The sequence below is a fragment of the Hyla sarda genome, chromosome 3 (assembly GCF_029499605.1).
Source record: "Hyla sarda isolate aHylSar1 chromosome 3, aHylSar1.hap1, whole genome shotgun sequence".
Taxonomy (NCBI): Eukaryota; Metazoa; Chordata; class Amphibia; order Anura; family Hylidae; genus Hyla; species Hyla sarda.
Genome location: NC_079191.1, coordinates 235,449,793 through 235,471,997, shown reverse-complemented (window position 1 = coordinate 235,471,997; position 22,205 = coordinate 235,449,793). Strand labels below are relative to the sequence as shown.

The 22,205-nt window shown below is 39.3% G+C and overlaps 1 protein-coding gene across 4 annotated transcripts in view; it reads right to left on the bottom strand.

The window, feature by feature from the left end:
- Positions 1-22,205, bottom strand: part of SOBP (sine oculis binding protein homolog) — a 229,021-nt gene that overhangs the window by 151,727 nt on the left and 55,089 nt on the right. For all 4 annotated transcript variants that reach the window (XM_056566245.1, XM_056566246.1, XM_056566247.1 and 1 more), the window contains 3 exons: positions 19,331-19,469; positions 7,969-8,163; positions 2,001-2,152 (listed from right to left, as the gene is read on the bottom strand). In XM_056566245.1, the coding sequence (XP_056422220.1) occupies positions 2,001-2,152; positions 7,969-8,163; positions 19,331-19,469 (486 nt within the window). The remainder of the gene's footprint in view (positions 1-2,000; positions 2,153-7,968; positions 8,164-19,330; positions 19,470-22,205) is intronic.

Here is a 22,205-nt window from a genome sequence, read left to right as displayed (position 1 = left end):
GGAAACATTAGTAAATACCATGGAAATATTTTTTTGTAGGGAATTAAAACCCACAAAGAAAACTACAAAACACTCTTAGTATATAAGGACCATTGTTATCCTATCCCCACAAACCCCACATCTTTTGAAAGGCTCTGAGCCTCTTCTTGGACTCTTTACTTCGACCCCTCTCGTATTCTTTAACCTTGGTCACCAAATTCAACAAATGCAGCACTGCTGGTATATCAGTAGCAAACCAACCCTTAGAATCAGGTTCTTTGCCAGAAAAAAATATTAATCAATAGTTCATTCAGACAACCGAAACTATTCACATCACCCAACACCACCATTATCGAGGAAGGTATCATTTTAATATCAAATTTAATCTCCAAATATTAAAACACCTCCAACCCAAATTTCTCAATCTTGCAGCATCCCCATATTAAATAAAAAAATTGGCCTACTCTGCTCGACATTTTGGGCATTTAGAATCCTCCCTACAGTTCATTTTCCATAACTGAATCGGGGAGTAATAAAGACTAAGTACCAACCTCAGCTGAGTGAATTGATATTGCTTGTTTGATGTCCAAACTTCATCTGCAATAAAACCTACCTCTTTCTACAATTTTCCTTTAATTATACACAACATCTTCCCCTGTGTACCTCTTATCAAAACTTTATACATTTTTCCCATCAATTTCTTCCCTGTGTCCACACTTCTTAATAAATCAACCAACCCATGTTCCTCTATATGGAAAATCAACTTATTACCCATGCTTCTATATGCTTCATAAATCTATATATACCAAAATGTATGTGCTTTGCTTAGTCCAAACTCATCTTTAATCCCATCAAAATTTGTATGTTTTTATATTTGGCACACTTTTTGCACTTTTTGTGGGAAATGCATTATTATTTTTGATTTCTGCAACATTAATAGGATCAAGATGATAAATGAATAAGATTATGACAGTTTGGTCTAAATAATGCAGTACCCTATAAGTAATCAGTCATTAAACTGGCTTCTTTACATCTGCAGTTTTCGTTGTTCCACTCATGACAACAGATGCACCACATTGACTATAATGGGTTCTCTTAGGTTTCTACCATGGTGTCCAACATTTTACCACACATAACTGAGCCACAGAACGGAACTTCAGATATGAAAAGGTTATGTTGGGTGTGACAGCTACAAGACTGTTGTCTGGTTCCTTTAAAATAAGCAAGATTGCAAATGCAGCTGAAGACTATAGTAATGCGGGAGTCAGTATCATAGTGCATACAGCGTCTTGTCACTTCTTAAAGTGGATTCCACTCGGAATGGGCATTGAGTATCCTGAATATGGATTGCAGGGCTAATCTGTGGGCGATTTACCAGGAAAATGTCTAGAATACATGCCTACAGCAATGGATTTGTTGTATATTTTCAATATGGATTCCACACTGAAAATTTTTAAAAGATTATAGAATGCATAACAATATATATGAATTAAACATTTTCCATCAACATGTAGTGGAAAAATATAAGCACAAATTTCAGGACAGCATCCACAGCATGCCTATTATTCTGTGGTACAAAGGGTGGATCTGCTGCAAAATAGGCTGAAAAATGATACTACAGATTTATATTCTATAGTTATACCTGTGCTTAATAGCCCCATGAGGTTCTCCTAAATTGTAGCTGAAGTTGGGCTGTAGCTGAACTGAGAACTACAGCCCAAGTAATGTGTCTGTCTAAATAAGGCTGAAATAATGTAATGTATGTGTAACACAAAACAAAATGTAGTTACAAAATTACTCTACTTTTTATGTAGATTATTATTCAAACTATCATATGAACCTAGACACATATAACTCCTGCATAAATATACAACATGCATGACAAGTTATTGTAAAAGCAAGGACAATGATTTCCTGACAATAACATTTACCATGCAAATGTGTCTGCTGTTGCCGTCATACATAGGCATGCATAAAAAAATAACTGGTGATATTTGGGTGAAGTGTCTGCTATTTCTTACCTTGTTTCTTTTGAAGTATGCTCTTCTGCAGGCGGCAAAGCACTTTTCACTGCAGAAGCTTTTTACTTCACTCCCCATGCTCAAGGAATAGCGCTTAATCCCCACTTTCTGGCACCAGGCACACATGATTTGTACATTTGACACATCATCCTCTGTAGTATAAAAGAAAAGAAAAAAATAAACATTACATGCTTTGTAACATTGTAAGTAGGCAAAATATGCATACAGTAGAGTGGTGTGGCCTTAAAAATGAATAAATGGTCACTATCCCTTGCATTCCTAGGTTATAGCCCTATAGAAATAGTGGAGTTTCTAAAAATAACAGCACATATGAATAATGTGCCTGTTTAAAGGATGGAATTTCTAAATAGAACAATATATTATATATCACAATACATAATGAGAAACTGATTAATAGTTTGCTCCTACTTTGGAGCAACCAGACATGACTCTTCAGTTCTCTCTCAAGACAGAATTAGCTGCTCTGTATTAGATGACGTAGACAGTAATTCTCAGGCTTCTCTAAAGAATACTGCCATCTGAATGGTTTCTCATATGAGCTACTTATTAAAAACCATGAAACAGTAAAAAAGTTCTTATCCGTCCAACTTTTCACATATTTTTAATAATCCAGTTGGTTTATAGTTGGCTTATACTGATGTCCATGGGTGGGAATAACTGGTAGCTAATCAATTGCTATAGTTCTTATGCTTTCTAATCTAACCCTTTCATGACAATGCCCACAATAGAATGCATTAGTTTTGGTATGAATAAATACACTGCTCAACAAAATAAAGGGAACACATCCTAGATCTGAATGAACTAATTGTATGAAATACTTTCTTCTTTAAATAGTTGAATGTGCTGACAACAAAATCACAAAAAAATTATCAATGGAAATCAAATTTATCAACCCATGGAGGTCTGGATATGGAGTCAAAATCAAAGTGCAAAACCACACTACAGGATGATCCAACTTTGATGCAATGTCCTTAAAACAAGTCAAAATGAGGATCAGTAGTGTGTGTGGCCTCCACATGCCCGTATGACCTCACTACAACGCCTGGGCATGCTCCTGATGAGGTGGCGGATGGTCTCCTGAGGGATGTCTTCCAGACCTGGACTAAAGCATCCGCCAACTCCTGGACAGTCTGTGGTGCAACGTTAGTGGATGGAGCGAGACACGATGTCCCAGATGTGCTCATAGCATCAATGCCTTCCTCTTGCAGGAACTGCTGACACACTTCAGCCACATGAGGTCTAGCATTGTCTTGCATTAGGAGGAACCCAGGGCCAACCGCACCAGCATATAGTCTCACAAGGGGTCTGAGGATCTCATCTCGGTACCTAATGGCAGTCAGGCTACATCTGGCAAGCACAAGGAGGGCTGTGTGGACGCCCCAAAGAAATGCCACCCCACACCATTACTGACCCACCGCCAAACCGGTCATGCTGTAGGATTTTGCAGGCAGCAGAACGTTCTCCACGGCGTCTCCAGACTCTGTCACATTTGCTCAGTGTGAACCTGCTTTTATCTGTGAAGAGCACAGGGCGCCAGTGGCGAATTTGCCAATCCTGGTGTTCTCTGGCAAATGCCAAACATCCTGTACCGTGTTGGGCTGTAAGCACAACCCCCACCTGTGGACGTTGGGCCCTCATACCACCCTCATGAAGTCTGTTTCTGACCGTTTGAGTGGACACATGCACATTTGTGGCCTGCTGGAGGTCATTTTGCATGGCTCTGGCAGTGCTCCTCCTGCTCCTCCTTGCACAAAGGTGGAGGTAGCGGTCCTGCTGCTGGGTTGTTGCCCTCCTATGGCCTCCTCCACGTCTCTTGATGTACTGGCCTGTCTCCTGGAAGCACCTCCATGCTCTGGACACTATGCTGACAGACATATCAAACCTTCTTGCCACAGCTCGCATTGATGTGCCATCCTGGATGAGCTGCACTACCTGAGCCACTTGTGTGGGTTGTAGACTCTGTCTCATGCTACCACTAGAGTAAAAGCACCGCCAGCAATCAAAAGTGACCAAAACATCAGCCAGGAAGCATAGGAACTGAAAAGTGATCTGTGGTCACTACCTGCAGAACCACACCTTTATTGGCGGTGTCTTGCTAATTGCCTATAATTTCCACCTGTTGTCTGTTCCATGTCCAAAACAACATGTGAAATTGATTGTCAATCAGTGTTGCTTCCTGAGAGGACAGTGTGTTATTTTTTTGAGCAATGTATATGTGTGTGTGTGTGTGTGTGTGTGTAGCTTTGGCTATTGTTAACCTTAGGAGTAAGACCCTCTTTGTCATGTTGAGACAACCCTTTCAGTGTTAAAATATTTGTGAATGGTCTTTATAGAACAATAGTTACAATTATTTAGACTTATAAATTCATATGTGCCAATACATTTTAAATGTTTTGCAGGATATTTTACTTTAGTTTAGACTATGCGATGTAAAATATTACCACACAGATAGAAAATAGTAAATGGAAATGTTAGCTGGACTATACATACCTTGCTCAGCTGCAAACAGTACTATAGAACTGACTGATTAACTAACTGATGAAGATTATCAATAATCTAAAATGGTACATATAAAATAATTGATAAACTAACTAAAAAAAGGATAGTCTAATGGGTTAATAAAGTGATTTATAGTCACTCATTTTCTTTTGTTTGTTTTATCAAGACTCTGTGAGAGGAGTGTGAACCGTTTCTGAAGGTAAAAGAAATCAATAATCATCCATGTCCTTCAACAAATACTACATTTACACAGCCCGATAAGCAAGTCTTGAGTGTGAGAATCTAGCTACAAAAATTAGATATGAGAGCAAGGTTGAACGTGTGAAGAAATTGAATATATCAGAAGACTGAATAGTAACTTTGTGACTGTGTGAATAAGACAACATGAGAAAGGGGTGTCACCGGTAAGAGATAGAAGGTCATGAGAGAAGAAAGATATTGGTAGACAGGAAAAAGGTATCCAATCACCATAAAGTGCTCGCTCATCTAACAGTGTAAAAGAAAACCATTCTTGGGAAGAAGCCTAACTAAGAGGAAAAAACATAACATGATAACATGCAATAGATACCCGATTATGCTTTAAATGCTACATTTCTATAAACTTCATAATGTAAACCAATTAATTAAAATGTGTGGAAAACAACTTTTCATTGTATAAAATTTAAATAATGTGATAGATAATGCATATACAGTACCGTACTTACAAATTACAATGAAGTCTCTCTGAAACAACCACTCAAAATTGCATTAAAAAGTGGTCTTCTAGGGGAGTGGTCCTCCCAAACCAGATGGCCCATATGCTTAATATTTGGTGAAACCAAAGATCTGTTGCAGGAAATATAGTCTGGAAAAATGGAGGTCTTTTCAAAGAGGTGATCATTTGGAAAGGTTTAGCTGTATATACATTATGGATTTATAATGTGACAAAGGTATTTGTGTGTGTGCAAGACAATGGGCGCTATTAGACATGTAGACATGTTGTAGATCAGTGGTGATTTAGGGAGTCTATTGCATGGCTCTGTTATCATGCAGGCAGGGCTGCACGAACATTTGGTGTATCTTTTGTATGACCTTTTGCTTCCATCATTCCTCATATGATCAAACCCTTTTACATGGAGAAATTTGTGTGGCCGACAAACAAGGATTTTTTGACATGTCAATGCAATGCTATCAGCCGAGGGACAAGCATTTGCTCATTCCTAAGCTAATCGTTGTGCTTATGAAAAATTGTCTGGTCACTGATCATTTTGCCAACACAGTCATCATCACAGAAATCAACCCTTTTTTTTATCAATTTTAACCTAAAGCATTAGGGCCAGTTTTGGCCTAGAAGTTGAAAACAAATAAATCTAAATCTCGGTTTAAAGGGGTACGCTGCCCCTAGCATCTTATCCCCTATCCAAAGGATAGGGGATAACATGTCAGATCACCGGGGTGATACAGGGGCCGGCGATACAGGGGCCGGAGCATCGTGACATCACGGCTCTGCCCCCTCGTGACGTCACGGCCCGCCCCCTTAATGCAACTCTATGGGAGGCCATGCCCCCTCCCATAGACTTGTATTGAGGGGGCGGGCCGTGACGTCACGAGGGGGCGAGGCCGTGACGTAACAATGCTCCGGCCCTGTATTGCCCGTCATTACACACAGAGCGAGGGTGCTCTGTGCAGTAATGATAGCGGGGTGCTGCAGCGGAGATCTCAGGGGTCCCCAGCGGCGGGACCCCCGGGATCTGACATCTTATCTCCTATCCTTTGGATAGGGAATAAGAAGATAGGGGCGGAGTACCCCTTTAAGTCAAACCTGTCAATATCAGCTGCCTTACATAAAATAATATGGCCATAACATTAAAAATACAAGAGAAGATGACCAATTCCTATGCTGTACTTCATAAATAATACTTAAAAAAACCTATGGTTATTGCACATGAATTTCAAATGTAATTCTATCCTATGCAGAACCGCAAATAATAGACATTAGCCGTCTTGTAGGTATGCCTAGATATAAAAAGTAAATAAATAAATAAAAAAAGATTAATTTTGTTTATCTACTGATGTTCACATTTTTCTATTTTTCTTAGGCATTTTAACAACCAGACTTATTAGGCCTCATATAAAGCCCAGAATACATCATATACTAAGAATGTGTATTATGGAAAGGCCTCCCTTCTTTTAAAAACCTGGCCGCCCCTTGCTTCTTTCTCTCCCCTCTACTAGCATATTCTTATTATGCCACTCCACATCCTAGTGAAATGAGCCACATGTCACGTGAGCACTGTGCTCTAAGGCAGGAGCGTATGCGCCTTTTGTTTACTGACGGCTCTCACGTCCTAATCTTCTTGCGAGAGCATTCTGCTACTGTTGCAGAGCACCTGTGCCACAACCTTTCTACACCCGGAAATCGGAAGTAGCGAGGCTTCACTACTAAATGTAAGTCCTGTCTGTAAAGTTTATATGCCCCAACCATCCCGAGCCATAGCCGTCAGTAAACGATCAGCGCATGTGGTCCTGCCTTGTAGCGCAGCATTCATGTGACATACGAATCATGTCACTAGGACATGGAGTAGCATAATATGAATATAATAGTAGAGGGGCTGGCAATAGAGGGGAGAGAAAGAAGTGGGGGCGGCCAGCTGGCGGGGCCACGCCTCCTGGACGCAATTAACTGAACTGAGCAAGGGAACTTATCCAGGCAATATCAAAGGAGCCACTGGACAGAATTTGGTAAGTGACCCATATTTTGACTCCTGGTCACCCACACTATAACCCAGTGTATTGTGAATAGTGTTGGTGATCAGGGTAACAGTTTTCCTTTAAATATGTCACAGTTTTTGCCCTTTGTGAACCAGATCTTATCAAGAGTTTACTCTAGATATTTCATGTAGTTGTTGTCAACCACCCTTCACATTTCATTGTAGCTACCAATTATTTCAGGGACAGTTAAAAGCAAAAGTATAATAGAAAATTTCACTATGGGAAAAATAAAAAAAACAACAAATATTTATTTTTACTTACAATCTAATGTAATATTGTTACGTCTATCTCTAAACTATTTCCTGGCCTAAATGTAGGTCTCAAGTATAAAAACATTTTGTAATATCTATATTACCCTCTGATCTATATTACCCCCTTGCAAATTTCAGGAGAAGTTTTATTATAAAATTTAGATATATATTTTACATGATTTTATCAGATTTGTAGTTCATTTTTGGCATATAATATATGTATTTATTTAGCGTTCTTAGACATATTCAATTTAACTAAGTCACGTCATAGTAATTGCTGAAATTGTCAAGGGATTTTCTATATTGGTATTATGCCCTGTAGTTTTTGCTTAATTGATACGTATCTATTTACAATAGCATGTCAACATTTATAAAAATTGAAGGAGCATAAACCTTCATATTTTCCTAATACAAAGAGAACACATATAAATAAAGTCATTGTATACCTGCTGGTGGTTTCATGAAAGGAGGAGGAATTAAAGGTACAACAATTGGCATATTTCCGTGATTTCCATGATCCTTTGACCCTGCTGGTAGTTCTGTGAGCCCATTTCCTGCAGCAAGCCCTGAATAATTAAGGTTTGTATTGAATGGAGAGATAACATTTTCCTCTGATACCTTTGGCTTTGGCAATGAATTTTCTGAAACAAAATGAAAACAATAATTAAAATATAAACAAATAAATACATATATACATACATACACATCCTCATGGCCTTACAAGATCTTTGAAAATGTCCTCTAGTATAGGGGGCCAAGAATTTTTTTTTTCCTGTAAGTTGCAAGGTGTGGACTCCATGGGACAGAACTGTTTTTCCAGTACACCCCTTTTGTATTAAAATCTGTGGAATTTGTAGGCCAACTCAGGGTGCACTATTCTGCTAAAAGAGGCCACTACCTTTAATTATTGTTGTAGCTATAAAGAAGTGTACTTGGACTTCAACAATGTTTAGGTACACCACATGTGTCAAACTAACATTCACAAAAATGCCAGGACCCAAAGTTTCCCAGCAGAACTTTCCCCAAAACATCACACTATCTCTATCAGATTGCCTTCTTCCCAAAGTGTATCCTAATCTTTTCCCCTGGTAAGCGATGCACATGTGCATGGCAGTCCACATGACATGAAAGAGTCATGTGTCGGGCCAGGCCACCTTCTTTCACTGCTCCATAATACAGTATTGATGCTCATGTGGTGGACCTGGGTCAGCATTGGCACTCTGACCTACACTATACACTGCAATATGCAATGCACCATGTGTCCCGAAACCTTTTATCATAGCTAAATGAATTAAACCTGCTGGTTTGGAGTTTCTCACACTGAGTTGTCTAGCCATCACAAAGTCAAAGTTGCTCAGATCCTTATGCTTGTCCATTTTTCCTGCTTCAAACACATGTCTTATCCCTTGACAAGCACCATTGTCATGAGATAATCAATATTATTAATTCCAAATCAATCCTTGGGAAAGAGTGTCCGGTTATCTCAGATTTATATTCTATACAGGACATATCAAACACCTCACTTTCTCTACAAAATAGGCCTTAAATGAGATTCAAATTGCTCACAATGTTCACTTCCCGAGGCCGATTTTCTGCATATGCTGTGGAGCTGCACTTATCTGGAGGAATACTGGAGCTCTATTCTAGATATCATTGGGAATACATCTGGGTTAGAACTTCCTAGAGAACCTAGAGCTCGTATTCTGGGAAATTTGAAGCTAACACCAAGATCGCGGTGGGTCACATGTTATACATTGCTAAGAAACTCCTTGCCCAGCATTGGAAGAGTTGTAATCCTCCAACAATGAATCAGTTTTTCTCTAAGATGGATATCCTTTGAAGTTGGGAAAAGGATATTTATGCTAAAAGAAATAAGGAATCAAGTTATAAAAAATATATGGGCATGTTGGCTAGAAACATATAACTGAAAGCTTTCTCAATTTTTTTTTTCTCCCCTTTTTTTCCTATCTCTCTCTTTTTATCTCACTGCAGCACCGGGGGTGTTGGGGTTAAAATTTACTTTAATCTTATCATTTCTGTTTAGTACTCAGTTGAGTATATGTTTTTCTTTTCTCTATTTGTCGCTACTGGTGATCTCTGTACAATGCTTGTCTCAATAAAAATAATGTAAAAAATATATATATAGATTATTCATGTCACCTATCAGTAGTAGTGATCAGTGTATATGTGTATCTTGACTGTCTATATTTTTTACATTTTTATTTATTTTTATTTCATAGATGGCCTTTGGCACTTTTTCATTTAAAATGCCATCAGTGTGATGGCCTCCAAACCCATTAAACTAAAAAATGTTATGATATCATCTCTCCTGTAATAATTTACAGTTGTTACACGAGATGTAATGATGTTGAATTTATTGAAGCTCCATATACATTTGGTTTATACTTAATATAGATTAACCACTCAACATTTTTCTAAACAAAGTGTCACTGCATCTTGTATCCTAGGGCTATGTATTCACAGAATCCTTCACTTTGTTTTACTTATCATTTTTCATAAGTTATTGTCTGGATGTCATCCAGTAATTGAAACCCAGCATATATGAATATATGTTATGTCTTTTACTTTACATGTATATGTAGCATGGCATAATAACATATTCATATTGTATGCATTAAGGTATTTGTATAGAAATATAGATTATATAGATTATATTAAACAATGATAACAGAATATAGATGTGTAACATTGTGAAACCTGTGGAATTCTGTAAATGTCCCTGAGAAAGTGATGCTGAGCCACAAGGATGCTGATCTTGAAAAGGACAGCAGACAAAATGATAGCTGCCAAAATATTGGCCAACAACAAACTGCTCCAGGAAACAGGCACACCTGCAATCTATAAAATTGTTGATCATTTCTGAATGAAATGAAACAACAAATCCCTATTTTTTCCTGTGAGAATAATATGTTTTTTTTTTTTCTTTAAATAAATGATCCATCCTTTGTATTGCACAATAACTCCATAATTCAGAACTGCATAGTTTGGGAGTGGTTTATGTTATTCACTTGTTATGAACAGTAGAAAGACAATTGAGGTCACATTTATGATAGAGATGTAGGAAATGCTGAAGTAACATTTAGTGCTAAATAATAATAATTTAGTGCTAACAATCTCAAATTACCCGGCTAAATTTAAAGGGGTTCTCCGGTGCTTACACATCTTATCCCCTATCCAAAGGATAGGGGATAAGATGCCTGATCGCGGGAGTCCCACAGCGTGTTCGCTACGGGTCTGATTACGGGCAACTACAGGGCCGGCGGCGTGTGACGTCCCTGTAGGCTTGCATTGAGGGGTGGAGCATGACATCACACGGGGCGGAGGCGTGACGTCACACGCCACCGGCCCTGTAGTCGCCCGTAATCAGACCCAGAGCAAACATGCTCTGGGGACTGATTACAAACGGGGTGCCGCATGCATGATTACGGGCGTCCCCAGCTGCGGGACTCCCACGATCAGGCATCTTTTATCCCCTATCCTTTGGATAGCGGATAAGATGTGTAAGCACCGGAGTACCCCTTTAAGAATAAAAGGGGTACTCCAGGAAAAAAAATAAAATAAAAAAAAAAATATATATATATATATATATATATATATATATATATTAAAAGCTCCAAAGCCACTACACTTTCTGGTTATGTTCCCTATAAACCATCCTGCCTGATATGCATGGCTCCTGTGGCCTCAGTTGTCTTTTCTGGCTGCTTGATATTCTTTGCCATCCTTCTCTTCCCTTGCCTACATTTCCCAGCAATCACTGTAGTTCTGCTCTGCCAGCCCCCACATTCCTGCTTTGAGAAGCAGAGAGAGATTCAGTGTGTGATTGGCTGTGGCTGCACACAGCTCCCAGTTCTCTGCACTAAAGGAAGCTTGACTCATCAGTGCAGGGCAGAAACCATGTAGTCTGTGTTTCTCAGGAGGGTGGGGACTGCTTTCAGAGAGGGATTTGGACAAAGCTAGAGTGGATGGCTGGATGATGTCATTTCCTCACTTCATGAATGTAAGTGACAACCAAAGAGGGGAAACTGCTCCATAAAGATAATAAATGATATTTAGACAATTGATGAGATAAGAGGATGGTCTATGGGTTTAGTTTCTCAGAGTACCCCTCTAAAGAACCATTCAGTGGTGATGGAAAACCTATTAGATCCCCATAGAAATACTGTACATTTTAACTGGAAATAAGATTAATTCCAGGATTCCAATGTTAAGAATCAAGGCTAAATAGAAACAATAGCTGTTTCAGGCCCTTTCTGTTTCCTCTGTGTACATGGGATATGGCCTATTTTACAGTATAACACTGTCTGTATACAGTTAGATAGCACTAGAGAAAAAGATGACCAGGCCATGATGTTCAGTCATTCATGTATTGAAAATTGAGGCACCTACTGCATCTTTGTAGATTAAAAAAAAAAAAAAAAAATGGGGGCAATTCAGGTGTCAAAAAGTTGAAAAGTAGAACAAGCGTTTTCCTCATAATAAATCAAGCAAACTGGAAGCCTGCAGGATTTTACTCAAAGAGGGTTTCCAAAACTTAAAGGAGTACTCTGGTGGAAAACGTTGTTTTTTTTTTAATCATTTGGTGCCAGAAAGTTCAACAGATTTGTAAATTATTTCTAATAAAAAATCTTAATCCTTCCAGTACTTATTAGCTGCTGAAAACTAAAGAGGAAATTCTTTATTTTTGAATGTCTGCTGACATCACAAGCACAGTGCTCTCTGCCGACATCTCTGTCCATTTTAAGAACTGTCCAGAGTAGGAGAAAATACCCATAGCAAACATATGCTGCTCTGCACAGTTCCTAAAATGGACAGAGATGTCAGCAGAGAGCCCTGTACTCGTGATGTCAGCAGAGAGCACTGTGGTCATGATGTCAGCAGACAGCACTGTGTTCCAAAAAGAAAAGAATTTCCTCTGTAGTATTCAGCAGCTAATAAGTACTGGAAGGATAAGATTTTTTAATAGAAGTAATTTACAAATCTGTTTAACTTTGTGGCACCAGTTGATTTAAAAAAATAAAAAGTTTTCCACTGGAATACCCCTTTATATATGGCCTCCTGGCCACCTCTGGTCTGTTTGCAGTGACCAGCTGAGACATCTGACTACACAGTTTGTGTAACTCTTTTCAATATTTCCAGTGTATTCCCACTAAGTTAATGCTACGAGTACAACAATGATATTCTGACAGCAAAAAATGCTGGGTTATTTTTCTTCTTCTCACAATCACATTTTTTTTCAGTTTTTAAATACTGAGCAGAACTGCATGTAATATAGTAATATACTGTTATATAGGCTTGTTATTGCTTCCCCAGCCAAGTCATAGAACTGATAACCTGAACTGACAGTATCATAGTTCTGTATTATTCTGTTATTTTGGCTTAGCAGTCAGGCCAGACATGCAGCCAGAGAACAAGTACAAGGTCTGAACATGCTTGTGCAAAATTGACCTTATTGTTGAAATTTAGGAACATATTGGTGGTAGGGTAACATTTAGTGTATAGTAATGTTTGACACTGTTTTACCAAAATACTGTTTTACAACAAGAGCTACACAGGCCTTAATCTGATCCTATAAATATTCACCAGGTTTCTAGTGCTATCTCCCACTGTACCCTCACCTGCACTACTATTGACAGGATAGCAGCAAAGGACATAAAGGAAAAACAGGTCAATATATATTTGTAGTGGGCACCCTGGGTAGGAAAAGTAGTATGGGGTGGTAGGGTTGCACTACCCTGTCAGTTCTCAGATGCCCACAAGTATTACTGTAGAAAGTTATAACCAAGTTACAACATGAAAGAGAACTGTAAGGGTAAATACATACTAGATGGCTTTATTGTAAACATTTCCCACAGCAAAACCCCGGGAAAATCCACAAGTAAAATCCACATGAAATTGTGCAGATTTCAGTACAGATTTAAGAAGTGGTACAGAAATGCTTTAGATGGCAGCACAGACTTTATTTTCTCCATTGATTTCAATGGGGAAAATCAGCAAAATAGATTGTCATGGAGCAGATTTTAATCCATGCCGCAGGTCAAGTTCGGTCACAAAATCTGCACTAAGAATTCCACAGCAAATCACTTAAAGGGGTACTCCTCTGAAAAAAAATATTTTTTTAAATCAACTGGTGCCAGAAAGTTAAACGGATTTGTAAATAACTTCTATTTAAAAATCTTAATCCTTCCAGTACTTATCAGCTGCTATATGTTTCACAGGAAGTTCTTACACTGCATTATAAACAAAAATTTATGCTAAAACATAAGTGCAGCCAAAGGGCAATGAAAAGAATTCAGTGTGTAAAATATGCAAATGGAAGCTAAGCCTTTACGAGTCTACATAATTGTTACTGAATGTAATGCAAAAACGTTTTACATACGTTTGCCAGCAGACAGAAAAGTCAAGTCTGAGAGAACACTGACTGACAGTATGGAACTGATGCACTGAGAATGGAAAAGTGGTCAGCAGGCCCCTACAGCTATAAAGAGGTTGCTGAAATGAAAGGCTGTGAGGACAGCATGTAGTAGCATTGACAAGGCGCTTTCAGACCTCCGCAATGCTCTTTGCATGGTAATTACCTTACTTTATGATCTAGCAAGGGGACTTCTAGTTAGAGAATATTTGCTTTGGCTTCACAAGCGGAGCCTTAAACACATGATATGCAAAGTAACTTCTGGGTTTTAATGGTGAGGAAGCCGTGTATCAGGCATTGTTCATTAATCTCATACACCACTTGCATTTCCACATCTTGTGAACTAAAACATTCTATTGTAGTTAAAGAAGAAACCAGATATACCAAGCATTAAAAAAAGTAAGATTGCCGATTTCTTGTTTCCACTGTAGAGTAAATAGGTAGCTGTGCATAAACTCTTTATTCTCAGTATTGTGAACTGATAGTGCCAACCTGATAAAGTGACTGTGCGTATGTACAATATGTACGCAATGATGCATATAGAGTCATGTGTGTGCATCTCTCTACTCTTTTCAATTCTCATTGACTGAATTCTATAGCTGTCTGGAGTTCAAGGCTCCTAAACTGTCACCAGGGCATAATACCAAATAAAAAAAAGGTGAATCAAGATGCCCAATATAAGCTCCACATTCCTGCACTATAACCAATAAACAAGGAGCACTGTATACTAAGTATGCTTTAAGAGTCACAGAAGAGTTGCTGCTACCCTGAAGAGTAATGTGGTCTACACTTCCCCCACTGAAGTGGGGATATACTATACTCGTGTTCATCACTGCTCTGCACATTACCAGGAGTACACCCTGCTTCACTGCACATGTTGGAGAAACTCGAAGGAAGCTGTAGGGACGAGTGGCCAGAAGGATGTCAACCAAGCATGAAAGTGAGAGTTTGGATACTGGATTGCATGACTCTTCAGGATAGTGTCACCACCCCATGACTCTTCCGGATAGTGGCACCAACTCATGACTCTTTAGGATAGTGGCACCACCCCATGACTCTTCCGGATAGTGGCACCAACTTATGACTCTTTAGGATAGTGGCACCACCCCATGACTCTTCCGGATAGTGGCACCAACTCATGACTCTTTAGGATAGTGGCACCACCCCATGACTTTTCCGGATAGTGGCACCAACTCATGACTCTTTAGGATAGTGGCACCACCCCATGACTCTTCCGGATAGTGGCACCAACTCATGACTCTTTAGGATAGTGGCACCACCCCATGACTCTTCCGGATAGTGGCACCAACTCATGACTCTTTAGGATAGTGGCACCACCCCATGACTCTTCCGGATAGTGGCACCAACTCATGACTCTTTAGGATAGTGGCACCACCCCATGACTCTTTAGGCACCAGAGTGGCACCACAATACATATACATATCCAAAGTACCCCCCCCCCCCATCCTAGTATAACATACACAGATCATCCAGAAAACTGCTCTCATTTTAGTATAAGGGGGTAATCAGGGGTAGAGGTGTAGACTGGCAAAGTCAGAACTAAGCAGGGTCAGGTCAGACTAGGAGGAAGGAACATCAAAGGCAGAATGAGTGAGCAAAGGCAGAGTCATAAATAGGCATAGACACAGAATGCCGGGAGCTGCACCGAGATCGCTGGGGGACCTCACCGGCGGGACCACGCAATCAGACATCTTATCCTCTATCCTTTGGATAGGAGATAAGATGTCTAAGGCTGGAATACCTCTTTAATTGTTTATTAGGAGTGAGGACCTTGATGGAGAGTAAACTGAATCTCATCTTATCTATATAATAAGTATCTTGTACATAATTGTGTCATTTATTGAGAACTTAAGCTGAGTTACCTGTTAGAGCAACATCACATAGGGTACTATAAATATAAAAAAGAAAGATCTTTAACCCCCTAATGCACGTCATGGTGACGTGGTACTTAACGCACCATGACGTACATTTACGCGCTGACATGATCGCGAGCACCGGAGTGGTGCTCGCGTCATGCCCGGCAGGTCCCGGCTGCTATCAGCAGCCAGGGACCCACTGGTAATGGCGGAAATCTGCGATCGCGCGGATGTCCGCCATTAACCCGTCCGATGCCGTGATCAATACAGATCACGGCATCTGCAGCAGTGCGGTACTTTGAACGGATGATCGGATCGCCCGCGGCGCTGCCGCAGGGATCCGGTCATCCAGCATGGTGGCCGGAGGTCCCCTCACCTGGCTCCGGCCGTCTCCCGGGGTCTTCTGCTCTGGTCTGAGATCGAGCAGACCAGAGCAGAAGATCACCGATAATACTGAGCAGCGCTGTGTCCTATACATAGCACTGTACAGTATTAGCAATCAACTGATTGCAATGAATAGTCCCCTAAGGGGACATAAAAAGTGTAAAAAAAATAAAGTAAAAAATGTAAAATAAAAAAGTAAAAAAAATGTGAAAAATCCCCTCCCCCAATAAAAAAGTAAAACGTCAGTTTTTCCCATTTTACCCTCAAAAAAGCGTAAAAAAATAATGAATACACATATTTGGTATCGCTGCGTGTGTAAAAGTCTGAACTATTCAAATATATTGTTAATCATCCCATACGGTGAACGGCGTAAACGTAAAAAAAAAAAAAAAAGTCCAAAATTGCTGCTTTTTTGTCACATTTTATTCGAAAAAATTTTTATAAAAAATTAATAAAAAATAAAACCTAAGTAAAAGTGATACTGATAAAAACTACAGATCATGGCGCAAAAAATGAGCCCCCATATTGCCCCATATACGGAAAAATTTGAAAGTTATAGTTAGTCAAAATAGGGCAATTTCAAACATACTAATTTTGTTAAAATGGTTTCAGATTTTTTTTTAAGCGGTACAATTATAGAAAAATATAATCATGGGTATCATTTTAATCGTATTGACCCACAGAATAAAGAAAACATGTAATTTTTACCGGAAAGTGTACAGCGTGAAAACAAAACTTTCCAAAATTTGCTAAATTGCAGTTTTCTTTTCAATTTTCCCACATAAATAATATTTGTTTGGTTGTGTCGTACATTTTATGGTAAAATAAGTGATGTAATTACAAAGTACAATTGGTGACGCAAAATGGGTCTGTGGATGGAAATATAAGAGAGTTATGATTTTTAGAAGGCAAGGAGGAAAAAAGAAAATGCTAAAATAAAATTGGTCTGGTCCTTAAGGCCAAAATGGGCCTGGTCCTTAAGGGGTTAAATCTGGTGTACCAATGAGATTATCAAATTATTAGGCACCTCTACCTTAGACTATTCAGTCTGATTCAGAAAACGGAAAAAGGAACATAGTTAGTTATAGAGCCATCTACATTGGTCCCAGAGGCCATATTTCTGGTTTTGGAGATTTCTTTATGTTATGATATTGCAGGTTTTCTACATTTTATATGAAGAGTCTAGGGAACTGGGAGGAAAGACAAGAAGTTCCCATAGAAGTAAAAATTTACAGAGACAAAAAGGCAATTTAAAGAATTTTATCAGAGAATAAAATGTTATTATGGAAGTGTGGTTATTATCCAGAAATTCAGAATGTTATAGAATGTAATAGGAGAGGGAGTGACCAAGATGTACTAAATGCACCACTAGAACACCTTTGGAATAGAAATTGGATCCATGAATCCAATCTCTAATGTATCTACATAGGGTGGCCAAGTTATAGAGACAGATATTACGCATATTTAGCCTCGTATTTGCCCTTCTGAATTGCCCAGGAGATCGGCACCATCTTGCCTCTCTCACTGTTCCACCGCAGCCGGGATAAAGAAGCTGGGTGTTGTGTACCGTAAAAAGCAAATCATACAACCCTCCGATGCTCGGGCGACTGGCGGAGGTCATTAAAACCCAGGCACAGTGCCGGTAAGTGGTGCAGGAATGGCTGCTTATAGACTGCCTGGGATGGAGCTTTGTTGCCCTGCTGCTCACGTCCACATACTGGAACCAGAAGCTGCAGTTGCCCTGGTTAACCTACACTGTTATATCAATTCTTATTTATACTAGCAACTACTAACACAACATAAGCTTATGGCTGGGCTACTTTTATCCTAGAAATATTCTGTGAACATACTGTGCAAGTAACAGGAAATTCTAACTTCTGATGAATCTTTCCAATAATGTTTTTTACATAATGTTTTGGTAGGCAATGAGATTCATTCAACAGCTTCCACTGTCAAATAATGCACAAAAACTAAATCCCTTAGAATAAGTAATTTGTATGTATGTTATTATATTTATTTTTTGCAGTCACATAGAAGAAAAGATGTCACTCACCACGTAGGATTAACAGTGATTTATTCGTGAACCGGCAGGACACAACAGATCGGGAGAGAGGGACGCCAGGTGAGCAATAGCTATTTCATGCTCACCTGGCGTCCCTCTCTACCGATCTGTTGTCTATGTGATTTTACATTTACATGTAATCACCAATCACAATTTGAATTCCAAAAAATTGTGACAGTTTTTCATTGAGAAATTCTTTTTAGAACGAATGCTGATGAAAACCTGCTATATGTGGGCCACTTTGTTGCCAGAACTTATCAAGTTAACATTGATCTGTCAGCTCTGTTTGCTGCTGGTGTTGAAGTTGCTAAACTTATAAAATTGCCTTTTTATTTTGCATCCAAATCGCAAGTGCCACAGCCTGGCAAACTTCCTTGTCCTCCCTTCCCAGACTTTCTTTGACTCATGCACAGGGCTCTGTATGTCAGTGACACCAGTAGATCGAGAAGGCAATAAGAGCTCAGCTCCCCTCCCTAAATCCTGGCTGTCCCCTAATAATATCCTAAAAATAAATGTAAAAAATTACAACCAGAAAATAGAAAGATAAAAAACAGAACATTAACATGTTTCTGGCACTAATCAGTAAAAAAATCTAGGCCACAAGCTCATTTTAAATAAAATTCTTTCTACATTGCACCAATATTACCTCCAAGAACAAATGGGATTACTGTTATATATAAAAAAAGAAAAATTGTTATTTGCACCCACAATTTGTCTTTCTAAATTGTGGTTGTTTTTGTGCAGTAATTTTAAAAATAAAAAATGATATTTAAAAAACAACTCTTGTTAATAATTATGGAAATTAAATAAACTATTTTATTAGTTCTTTATCAGTCCATTATCTAGTACCCAGTAGACCCAAATTGACTAACAGTTTAGAATGGGTGTTGTACTATTGCCCATGGCATTTTCTCTATTTGGGCAGTAAGAGAACATGTTAATGCTACCTGGAACTAATAAGCATTGGGAACCCCTGTGGATTCCCAAAGTTTATTTGTCTTAATTTGACTACATACTTTCCACTTGTCCATAATATATAGAATTTCTTTTACCTTTGAGAACAGAAATATGCTGCCGTCCCTCCCCATCTGTATTGTAGTTCTTAATTTCAATATCCTCTCCATCTTTAAGTTCTACCTTGTCATACCCATACCAGCCAAGAAGCTCATTCATCGTATTCTCAGCAAAGTTCTGTAAAAGAAACAGACAATACACAATTATTAGCTAAATTTTTAGTAGCAAAAACACTTTTAGTAAAGCACAATGGGGGAGAGTTATCAAAACCTGTGCAGAGGAAAAGTTGCCCAGTTGCCTATAGCAACCAATCAGATTGCTTCTTTAATTTTGCAGAGGCCTTGTTAAAAATAAAAGAAGCAATCTGATTGGTTGCTATGGGCAACTGTGCAACTTTTTCTCTGCACAGATCTTGATAAATCTTCCCTAATATAATTTTATCTGGGCAATGAACCACAAATATAGGTCTGGTGACACATTAGCAAAGATCAGCTTAGGCTGCTTTCACACTGCCATTATGACATGGCAGTGTGAGGGCATCAAGGGAGCCGGGGAGCATAGCGGGAGAAAAATTACTTTTTCTCTCACTATTCCCGTCAAGAAAAAAAAAAATACTAATCCCGGCGGCCCCCATAATAGTAAATGGGAGCCTCCATGACCCGTTGTTGCCCGTTGCTCCCTGTTGCAAGAACAGCCGTTAAAGTCACAAAAAAAGAATTTAAAAAAAGAGACTTAAACAGCTGTTCTCGACGGGGAGCAACGGCAGTGTGAAAGGGGCCTAAGTGGCATACTGTGATTTTCTGGTATACTGGTCAATTAGACTATAGAAAACATCAGACTTTTAGACTTAATATCAAAATAAAAATTTAGGCATTCACTGTTAAAGGGATATTCCAGCTTTATACATCTTATCCTTATCCAAAAAGATAGGGGATAAGATGTATGAGCGCAGGGGTCCCGCCGCTGGGGACACCTGCGATCTCGGTGCAGCCCCCGGCATTCTGTGCTGGGTGCTGCCTCCGAGACGGGGATGGGACGTCACGGCCACGCCCCCTAGTGACGTCACTCAACACCCCCTCCATTGATGTTTATGGGAGGGGCCATGGGGGATAAGATGTATAAAGCTGGAATACCCCTTTAAAAATGATATATTATAAGGTGAAATAAATTACAGGGTATTTTTCACTGTTCAATACAAAAATATAGTTTATATATAAAACTACATTGCAATTTAACTTTGTAAAGAAATTTAAATACTAATGTTATACTGGACTCCCAGTCTGTATTACAGGTCACAGCTACAGTAGGTTGCCAATTCTGCTGGATGCTATTGGAAACAGTCAACAAGCTTGTATACAGTCAGCATGCTTGTATATAAAACAGAAAATTGCATTAGACTTGTCATTAAAAGCAGAAAAAGGAAGAGACCACTGTGGTACTCAGCAGAAGTGGCCAAAATCATAAGAAAAACTAAAAGCTAGCATTTAGTAATTATAAAACAACTTAGAGCAATGAAGATAGGGAAATCTACAAGACTAGGCGCAGAAAGAGGCCAAGCAAGTTATAAGAACTGCTAAAGCACAGGCAGAAGAAAAACTTGCTCAGTCTGTGAAAGAAGGGGATAAGACATTCTTCAGATATATAAATGAAAAAAGGAAATTAAAACAAGGAATAACTAAATTAAAAACAAAGGAAGGAAGATATGTAGAAGAGAATAAAGGGCTAGCCGACTGCCTTAATGAATACTTCTGTTCAGTTTTTATAGAAGAAAAAGAAGGAAAAGGACCTCAATTAGGGAGGAAGACTAATGAATCGTTTGATGCCTGTGTCCTTACAGAGGATGTCCTTACAGAGGCTCTACGTTTGCTGTCTAAAGTGAAGACAAATAATTCACAGGGGATACACCCAAAATTATTAAAAGAGCTAAGTGGTGAGCTAGCAAAACCGTTAACATATTTATTCAACCAATCATTGGTAACAGGAGTCATCCCGGAAGATTGCAATTAGCAAATGTCGTGCCCATAATCAAGCCACTATAGGCCAGTAAGTTTGGAAAAATTAATGGAAACCTTACTAAAGGATAGGATTGTGGAACATCTAAAATCCGATGGATTGCAAGATGAAAAACAACATGGGTTTACTTCAGGGAGATCATGTCAAACAAATCTTACTGATTTTTTTGACTGGGTGACTAAAATAATAAATGGCTCATGGGGCAGTAGACAACGTACATATAGATTTTAGTAAGGCTTTTGACACTGTCCCACATAGAAGACTTATAGGGGTTGTGCACTGCCCTGCCTTTCGGAGCTCCGCTCGCAGCGTCCGGAAGTTCATTACTCCGAACGCTGTGTGCGGGCTTCCGTGTTCGCGGCCGCCCCCTCATGACGTCACACCGCGCCCCCTTCCCATAGACTTTCGTTGAGGGGGCGGGCGAACACAGAAGCCCGCACACAGCGTTCAGAGTAATGAACTTCCGGACGCTGCGAGCGGAGCTACGAAAGGCAGGGCAGCGCACAACCCCTTTATCAATAAACTGCAGTCATTGAGCTTGGACTCCCATATTGTTTTGAGTGGATTAGGCAATGGCTGAGTGACAGACAACAGAGGGTTGTTGTCAATGGAGAATATTCAGAGCAAGGTCTTGTCACCAGTGGGTTACCTCAGGGATCTGAACTGGGACCAATTTTGTTTAATATCTTCATTAGTGATATTGCAAAAGGTCTCGATGGAAAGGTATGTCTTTTTGCTGATGACACAAAGATATGTAACAGGGAAAGATATGTTCCTAGAGGGATATGCCAAATGAAAAAGGATTTAGGCAAACTAGAAGAATGGTCAGAACTCTGGCACCTGAAATTTTATGTGGATAAGTGCAAGATAATGCACCTGGGGCGTAAAAACCGTTTGGCA